General features: G+C 43.3%; 1 protein-coding gene across 12 annotated transcripts; it reads left to right on the top strand.

Annotated features, from left to right (window-relative positions):
- Nucleotides 1–483: 483 nt before the first annotated feature.
- Nucleotides 484–6967, top strand: LOC139387023 (TOX high mobility group box family member 4-A-like). Of its 12 annotated transcripts, none has more exons than XM_071132987.1 (9): nt 484–573; nt 2650–2715; nt 2856–3149; nt 3259–3513; nt 3655–4005; nt 4657–4737; nt 4912–5682; nt 5775–5929; nt 6080–6967. In XM_071132987.1, exons 1-9 carry the CDS (start codon nt 568–570, stop codon nt 6135–6137), a joined length of 2037 nt encoding a protein of 678 aa, XP_070989088.1. In that variant the 5' UTR covers nt 484–567; the 3' UTR covers nt 6138–6967. The 12 variants fall into 12 exon arrangements, with proteins under 12 accessions (XP_070989088.1, XP_070989086.1, XP_070989087.1 ...); XM_071132985.1 differs by having other exon boundaries at nt 2853–3149; nt 6080–6964; XM_071132986.1 differs by having other exon boundaries at nt 491–573; nt 3652–4005; nt 6080–6961.
- Nucleotides 6968–9394: the final 2427 nt, after the last annotated feature.

The raw sequence follows: 9394 nt of genomic DNA, 5'->3' as shown, positions 1-9394 counted from the left end.
GACCGGCATTGATTGCATAACTGGTTTTCGTTCTATATGGCTTTATAACAAACCCACTATCTCTCCATCTCAGAAGGTGGCCCTCGCGGGCCAGCCCACCAGCTCGGGCCATCCGGCACGGTTCTTCCCCCGGACGACTAGTTCTCGCCGCACCGAGTGACACTGATATGCTTCGGGCTCCAATTCATGTGCTATAGTTGCAAGTACTGGTATGTATTAGCTCTACTGAATATTCACCCACCCATTAACGTTATATTGAATTATGTTGGGCAATATTGGTTGGGGTTACTTTAAATGGGCAACTCGTTCTTCAAGATGACAATGAAAATAGTATATATATTTTTGAACAACCCCCCTTATTGTTATATTTTACTTAATTTGATTGTGAGTTGTGTGTTGTAAATAGCATTCTTATGGTATGTTTTGTTATCAAATACATTATTACCGATGATAACCAGTAAATAAGGCCAACGGAATCTAAGTGACGTCATTTCCCCGAATCAAGGAAACCCGGAAACCAAGTATCAACAATTAATTAGAAAATAAGTGGACCGATGTAGTGCGAGGATGGAGGTAAGAGAGAGGATAAGAAGCGTAGGAATTTGTAAAAATGTTTTTACTGAAGATTGAGTGTGATTAAGTCTACTGAACGCCTTGATATTTTGTACCGTCTTTCCACTTTTAATAGCCTTCAGTCTATGCTAAGAATTAGCCACGCCAGGTAGCTTGTTAACCAAAACTTCCCCAACACTCATTTTTGACACGTCCATCATGCTGGTTGTCATTTGTAAAGCTGATAAACAACTATCACAGCTATTATCACACCACGTTTTTACTATGACAATATTTAGCTAAGTACAGTAGTTATAGCCTCCCTGTAAACAAGGGTGTATTCATTACGCCTATACTTAGGCAAAACTTTTTCGAAACCTATTCAGTCTGTTGGTGTAAATTAGGTGGTTTCCAGTTTCCACTATCACACCAATCCATTCCTTGATAATCCACGAGGGGGTGTACAGTCCTCTCTTAGGACAATGGTGACATAATTCCAAATTGACCTCTCTCCCAACTTCCTAGACATGTTGGATAGGTCTCAGCAGAGTTATATATCGACGTCCAGTAGAGTGAGATTTGACGATAGACGTTCCAGCGATATTTCCATCAAACTATTTAATGAGAGTCCTGTCTGCTATCAAGAGCCTCGAGTCACTTACTCACTGGACAATGGGTGAAATACCACAGTGTACAATCGCAGCAGCAAGATTGGTGACCTGTTGCCACAAGAAAAGGGCAATTATTTAATCTTTACCTAAATACTTATTTGTTTATTTCGCCCTTTTGTACTTTAACTATTTGCACATCATTACAACACTATATAGACACATGACATTTGAAATGTATTTTTCTTTTGGAACTTGTGAGCGTAATGTTTACTGTACATTTTTGTTTATTTCACTTGCTTTTGCAATGTTTACATGTTTCCCATGCTAATGTGGCCATTTAAATTTATACTTTTGAGTAGATGGGAAATGTATGCGTCGGCAGTGTGCGGAGCATTCTGGAACAAGGAGAGCTCTCCTTCAATTAGTGAATAGCAGTCAATTGGGCACTAGCTCAAAAACCAAACATTAGCAATCATTTCGTCAAGAAGTACAACAATGCAAATATTTTCCGACATATAAATAACTATATAAATAACTTGTTCTCTGTGATATCCTATAGCTTTGGAATCGTAACATTACGTACGTTCGTGGAAAATAAGCATGTTTCTCGAAACCCTGATTTTGAGAAGCGATGGCGTGGCGATTAGCTTTGCAACCGTGTTGACGCAGCATGACAACGTGAACGCGATTGGTCTACAGGCTGCTTGGTGATGCGTTATACGTTCAATTCATTGACCAATGGGATTCCTTTCTCCTCTTTCTAATATATCTGCCTAAAATTAGTGGTCGAGCTTGCTGAGTAGGGACCGAATGAACCCTATCAACGTGATTTTGACACATTGCTTATAGCTAGCTAAATATCATACGGGCACATTTAGGTTCTTATGGGGAACAAAGATTGTTCCCATAATTAGTTAAATAACAGCAAACGTGAGCTAAATCGGAATGATACCCTGGAAGCTATCATTAGCATTGTTGGCTAGCCTGCCAGCTAGTTAAGTACTTTAAATTAATTTCGTCATACTTAATTAGCTCTCTGATAATGCTGAACAAATCCTTTACTTGCAATGTAATTTTGTAAATCAAAGTTACCTAGCTAACATTTATCAGCTTACATATATTGATGTACAGCTAGTGGTTAGCAAGCTAGCACACCAATTAAAGTGAGGCGATTGAGTCGTCTCCTTTGGCATGATGGTGCTCTCTAGCTAGTTTGGAGTTCTTATTATAGCTCAGTGGCTAGGAGACTGCATCACAAAGAGCTCACCACTCTTGGTTGTTAAATTGTACAATTTTGATTGGTCTGTCACGATGGATCTTCATTTTTACTCTGACCTCTCTGATGGCACCGATCAGAATGCCGACCAGGAGTTCTTGGAAGCACAGGGTTATAATGGATACGACCCAGTTAACAAGGTATGGGGCCTATTTCTAAACAAAAAAGAGAGACTATTCACACAACATGAAAACAATGTGTGTTTTGCAGTTTCCGGGAGGCAGTGATACTTACCTCACCATCTCTGGGGCAGGTCATCCTTTTCTCTCCTCTGAGGTGGGTGTCATGATCCTCAAAGCCTGCACACATTCCGCAATGCGTATTATTCACATTGTGCAGTGTATTCACACCGAAAATGTTCATGTAATCGATTTGTCCCATTAACAGTTGTCCTTCTCCTTCTCTCTGTTTAGCAGACATTCCATACCCCCAGTCTTGGAGATGAAGTGTTTGAGATCCCTCCCATCTCCCTGGACCAGGACTCGGCCCTCAGTGTGGGGGACGAGGTGTCCCATTTTGGGGAACTATCGGGGGGAGCAGGGGGTCCTTCTGGGGTTGGAAGCCTGGCGAGGAATGCTGTGGTGGGGGGCAATGACCCCTCCTTTGCCTCCACCTATGTGAACCCAAACTCTCAGGGCCTGGAGCACCTGAGTCTTAGGGTGATGAGCCAGTCTGGAGGGGGGGCCCTGCTCAGCTCAACACTAGGGGTGGTAAGTGGTGTACTTATGAATACTACTAGAAGACTTTCTGCATCAATATTGTATTTTTCAAATTGTAATCCTTTAAGACTTGTGAAAACTCCTGTCTTTGTCTCTCTAGGAACTTGGCCACTCCATTGGCTCCCATTTCAGCAGCTCCTCTCCAATGACCATTGATGTCCCACTTGGTGACATGAATCATGGCCTATTGGGACACAATCAGCTAACCACTATTGATCAATCAGAGTTGAGTGCCCAGCTTGGGCTTGGTCTTCATGGCGGGAACATTCTGTCCCGTTCCAAGTCCCCTGACCAGCTGTCTGCCACGCCTTCTCCAGCAGGCTCCCTCCAGGATGATGACATGGATGACTTCAGGGTGAGTGTCTGTTTGTATGTTTATTTATATGTATAGGACTTGTTGGTTTGTCATGTGTTGCTGAAGTCTTGCTAAGTCAACTGATCTGGCCTTGTATCTTTCCCTGTCTCTCTGTCCACTGGTCCCACTGTCACCCAGAAGAGTGTGCTGGTTGACTCTCCAATGTCCCTGTCGGTCTCCCCTGCAATTCTCTCCCACCTCTCCACCATGCCAGGCTCTGCCCCCATGCTCTCCTCCTCCATCTCCCCTGCATTAGTGAGGCGCGGCGGGGGAAAGCCGGCCATGGTGGCCGCTACGGCAGGGCCTGGAGGAGGGAAGAAGGGAAAGAAGAAGAAAGACCCCAACGAGCCCCAGAAACCCGTCTCTGCGTACGCCCTGTTCTTCAGGGACACCCAGGCTGCCATCAAGGGCCAGAACCCCAATGCCACATTTGGAGAGGTGTCCAAGATCGTAGCCTCCATGTGGGACAGCCTTGGGGAAGAGCAGAAACAGGTATACAATACACACTTTTACTAAAAGATATACCGTAAAACTTCAATGAATAGCCCAGGTGCTTATTTAAAGGGGTGGCAGGTAGCCTAGTGGTTAGAGCGTTGGGCCAGTAACTGAAAGGTTGCTGGATCGAATCCCGAGCTGACACACATTCTGCCCCTGAACAAGGCTGTTAACCCACTGCTCCCCAGTAGGCCGTCATTGTAAATAAAATACAAATTCTTAACTGACTTGCCTAATTAAATAAAGGTTAAATAACAAAAATGTAAAATGTATTAGTCTATTTTCTAAACGCTTATTCGTTGAGCCGAGCATGTCAAACCACACAGCTGTCTGATCCATGGCAATGATGTTGCTTTCCTTTATCATCTTTTGCTAATCTTTACGTTACACACTGCAGGAAACTCGTAAACAATTCATTTGAACCCGGCGTTTATTTGAAACAGGAATTTATTTGTTGAAATGACGGGGCTGATGCCTGGCTATTAAAAGGGACAGGCGGCTATTTGAGACTGCGTTTCATTGAAGTTTTACGGGACACTTAAAACAATTAAAGGACATTGTGGATAAAATGATATACTGTAATTCATGTAAACAGGATTGGTGTTTACTCTTGTATCATCTACATAATAAACCCTCCATCACTATTAGGTGTATAAGAGGAAGACGGAAGCAGCAAAAAATGAGTATTTGAAGGCATTAGCAGCTTACAGAGCCAATCAGCTCTCACAGGTAAAATCTCTAGGCCTGTCTTTGCTTAGAAATCGTGTGACTGTAGCCATGACAATGTTATATTGAAAATATTGTCATTTCTCAAATGTAATATACTCTAATCTCACCAATTCTCTATATATATATATATATATATATATATATAATATTATTTTTTTCCTGTGTTCTCTTTAGCCCTCTATTGAGATGATGGACACGGCCTCTTCACCACCACCTCCAGTGCCTGAGCCAGTGAATGTGGCCCTCCTGGCTCCCACCCGCCCCTCCCGCCTCCCCCAGCACAACCCTGACCAGAATACCATCACCAACATCTGCACCTCCAACATCATTCTGGACGTCCCCCAGGTCACCACACGCTCCCGCACAGGGGCTCACAAGCCCCTCACCCTGGGCCCCACAGCCACCCCGACCCTGATCCCAAACATCACAGCCACCCTGACCCCCACCATCACCAAGATCATCATCTCCAAACAGATGCTCCAGGCTGGGGCTCAGCTCCACCAGATCCCCACCTCCATGGTGACTGTGCTCCCTGGCGGTGTGCGCACCCTGCTGCCCTCAGCCCCACGCCAGCCCCCACCTCTGCAGCAGATGCAGCATGCCCCTCCTCCCCCGCGGCTCCAGCAGATGGTACACTCCCCAGCCCCGCCTCCCCTCCAGGCCAAGCCCAGAGGAAGTGCTGGACCTGGGATTCCTGTGTCCATCACCGCGACACCTCCCCCTCCACTACAGATCACGATAGTCCCTGCTTCTTTGCAAGCAGACGCATCCTTGCCCATTATTGTTACGACAACCGCAACCGCCAACTCAATTTGTGTCACCAATTCCACTGTACCTACATCTGCTTACTCCACCCCTACAGTGGCTCTGCAATTGGCAAAGTCCACTGACTTGACGCAAAGTGCAGATGAGGATGCGGTTACGGAAGAGTTCACGTCAGGAGAGGTAGGCTGAGGTTTTTCTTTGTAAATTGACCCAATGTGCATGTTAAATATGCTTGGTGTTTCAATCATCAACTTTTCCCTATTTTTCTTCAGATGGAAATGGAGTTCAATGTGTCTCCAGGTGCCACTGATGTGGCTTCTGGCCCTCTGACTACGTGTGTGCGTGCAGGATGCACCAATCCTGCAATAGAGAGCACGGACTGGGACAAGGAGTACTGCAGCAATGAATGTGTCGCTACTCACTGCAGGTGTGTGGGTTTGTGTTTAAATGTATGTGTTCCTTTATTTCTGTGAGGAAGGTTGATGTTGTTTTTGGGACATTTAAATGAAAGTGGTGTTGGAGTAGAAAAGGGAACATGTTAACTGACTTAAACACTTGTCTCCTTTCTCTCCTTCAGGGATATCTTCATGGCCTGGTGCTCCATCAGGAATCACAACACCATGGTTGTCAAGTAAAGACCAGCATTACCCAGACAAAGGGAGGAATGTGTCTTGTTGGGTTGGGGGATAACAGGCCTACGGTAGACCAATTGGGGCGAGAGGAAAAGAAGTTCGGAGGGGAAAAGAAAAGCACAGTGTACCACGAAGCGATCCATTGGAAATCATTTATGAACATTACACATGGGATTCATTTACAAATTCATGGGTAGTTGAGACAGTGGCCGAGATGTTTTTATGTTTTATTGTTTGGACGTGCATACCTTTTAACAGGTCTAGTCACACTGATAGTGTTAGAAGAGGATGTAGCCCATTTGAAGGGACCTAAAGTCATAGTGGGATTCCAAAGGGTTCTATTCCAGAGGGTACATTGGGACATAGTGCCACTAGTTGTGACAAAGCTCCATTTGATAGGTTCATTGAAATCAGGTTTGACAGAGAGAAATTAGGATACAAGATTTTTTTGTGATCCATGGCAGCCGAAAGCTTAATGAAGTGTGCTATCTTAACTATTTGGATAAACATATATTTGATACCCACCTTTTTTTTTTGTTGGGTTGCCTTTAGGTCCTTGAAAAACATTTGTCAGTGTCTCTTTTTAGAGAAACAGAATCAGGAAAATACAAAACATTTCAGTGAAACTGAATGTGATTTGGAGTAGTGTATCATACAATTCTCTTGTTTTCTTTTTACATTTAATTTAGTGGCCTCTAGGGCCAATACTCGTACTTTTTCATTACTGTGAAGGAAATGTTCACTGTGTCCGTGGTGAGTAAACATCAGCAGAAATCAAGGTCAATTTGTTATTACATTTTTAATAAAAGAGCGATGAAGATATGGAGCTCAAACTCTGGTCTCATTTATTGTGAGTAGCGGTGAATAGTGTGTTTCAGTGCTAAAGGGGATGCTTCAATCAAATCAGACAACAGACAGCATTTCAGTAAGTCATTTCTGAGCCTCACTGTATAATGCATTTCCTTAATACATCCTTTACAATAGACAATAAGCAATAGTTAAATACACCGATATTTGTACATAAACAAAACATTAAATCAAAATACTATGGAGTCATGTCAACATTGTAATATACAAGAAACCTGAGACAACGGTACATTTGGTTCAGTGCTTGGTGAATAGTGTCATAAACCTCATTTACACCTTGTGCTAACGTGTTCTGTGATCTGATCAAGGTTTGTCGCTTGTATTATTATTATTAAAATGTATCTCTTATCCTTCCGCTGTGTCCACATTGTGACCAGATTAGCTGGTGTATCCCTGTATGCAAAATATTTTACAGATATTCTTTCAAAATCATGCATTTCTTTTAAGACAATCGCTTACAGTATGCCATTAGTCCAGCGCTTCCCAAACTCAGTCCCGGGGACCCCAATGGGTGCACAATTAGCTTTTTGCCCTAGCACTACACAACTGATTCAAATAATCAAGTTTTGATTATTTGAATCAGCTGTGTAGTGCTAGGGCAAAAAGCTCATTGGGGTCCCCAGGACTGAGTTTGGGGAACACTGCATTAGTCAATGGTGCTTCCTGTCACCAATTTTAAAGGCCTGTATAATGATTTAAATGGTTTGACAATCATGATATGTTTACACTTGATATCGATGGGCTCCCGACTGGCGTAGCGGTCTAAGGCACTGCATCTCAGTGCAAGAGGCGTCATTACAGTTCCAGGCTGAATCACATCTGGCAGTGATTGGGAGTCCCATAGGGCGGTGCACATTTGGCCAGGGTAGGCATTCATTGTAAATAAGAATTTGTTCTTAACTGACTAGGCTAGTTAAAATGAAGGTTAAATAAAATATCCAGACAATGGGTTCTTGACTACCTCTGGAGGTTGTCAGGAAGATCAGATCACAATGTGTCTTATCTACACCGCTCTAAAAATGTGAGCACAATCAGAATGTGGGCAAGATCAGGACAAAGGGCACATGTTAGCACCAAGTAGAGGCAGGGCTAAAGTAGGACCACTACCGGGTCTCTATAATTGTGACTCTACTGGGAGGCTATATGCGGTAGAGGCCGAATCGAAGTCACAGTCTGGCTGAGCTGAGCCTTGAACTGGTGTAGCTGGGTCAGTTTCATACCCACTTGAGAAAAAGTGATGGTTCCCTTCCCAAAGTCTACCACCACTGTCAATCTGTTGCTCTTCAGGGAATTGGCGATCTCCCTCTTCATGTTGTGGTAGGCAAACCGATTGCCCTTGTGTGTGATGTTCCATGATTCATTTTTTAGGCCAAAAGTGAGGCCCTCAGTCGCCTAGCATTAAATGCTCTGGTAGGACACAACTATATCCCAGTAGCTCACGGCCTCCACCTCCCAGTAATGTCTCCCAGAGGAGTAGCACTGGGTGGTGAGAACCTCAGGTGCTTTGTCAAAGTGGGGGAGGGACAGTTTCTAACCCCACTCTCCACAGACTGGAGGTCAGTGGAGGAAAAGGTACCCAATTCTCATACTTGAGTAAAAGTAAAGTTACCTGAATAGAAATGACTCAAGTAGAGGTGAAAGTCACCCAGGAAAATACTACTTGAGTAAAAGTCTAGAAGTATTTGGTTTTAAATATATTTAAGTATCAAAAGTAAATGTTGCTAAAATATACCTAAGTATCAAAAGTAAAAGTAAGAATAATTGAAAATTCCTTATATTAAGCAAACCTGATGGCACCATTTTCTTGGTTTAAAAAAAAATATACAGATAGCCAGGGTCACTCCAACACTCAGACATTTAAAAACAAAGCATTTGTGTTTAGTGGGTCCGCCAGATCAGATGCAATAGGGATTACCAGGGATGTTTTCTTGATAAGTGTGTGAATTGGACCATTTTCTGTCCTGCTAAGCATTCAAAATGAGTACTTTTGGGTGTCAGGGAAAATGTATGGAGTAAAAAGTACATCATTTTCTTTAGGAATGTAGTGAAGTAAAAGTTGTCAAAATATAAATAGTGAAGTACAGATACCCCCAAAAATTACTTAAGTAGTACTTTAAAGTATTTTTACTACTGGCGGTCCAGGGGCACATTGAGAAAATGACTGGCTGAGTCTATGTCCAGATTCAAGGCACCTAAGAAGACAAATGGACACAGATCAGTGACAAACACTGATTACGTTGGGCTCCTCTGATGTCTGCATTTCTGTGGCCCTTTGGTGAATTTTAAACCATGAATTCTGTAAATAACTACATCACATCTCTTATTACCATACAGTAATGTGGCAGGTAGCCTAGTGGTTAGAGAGGTGAGCCTGGAACGGGAGGGTTGCTAGT

The sequence above is a fragment of the Oncorhynchus clarkii genome, chromosome 28 (assembly GCF_045791955.1).
Source record: "Oncorhynchus clarkii lewisi isolate Uvic-CL-2024 chromosome 28, UVic_Ocla_1.0, whole genome shotgun sequence".
In the NCBI taxonomy this organism is placed as follows: Eukaryota; Metazoa; Chordata; class Actinopteri; order Salmoniformes; family Salmonidae; genus Oncorhynchus; species Oncorhynchus clarkii.
Note: the sequence above shows the minus strand (reverse complement) of the source record. Positions and strands in the feature narration are given on the sequence as shown.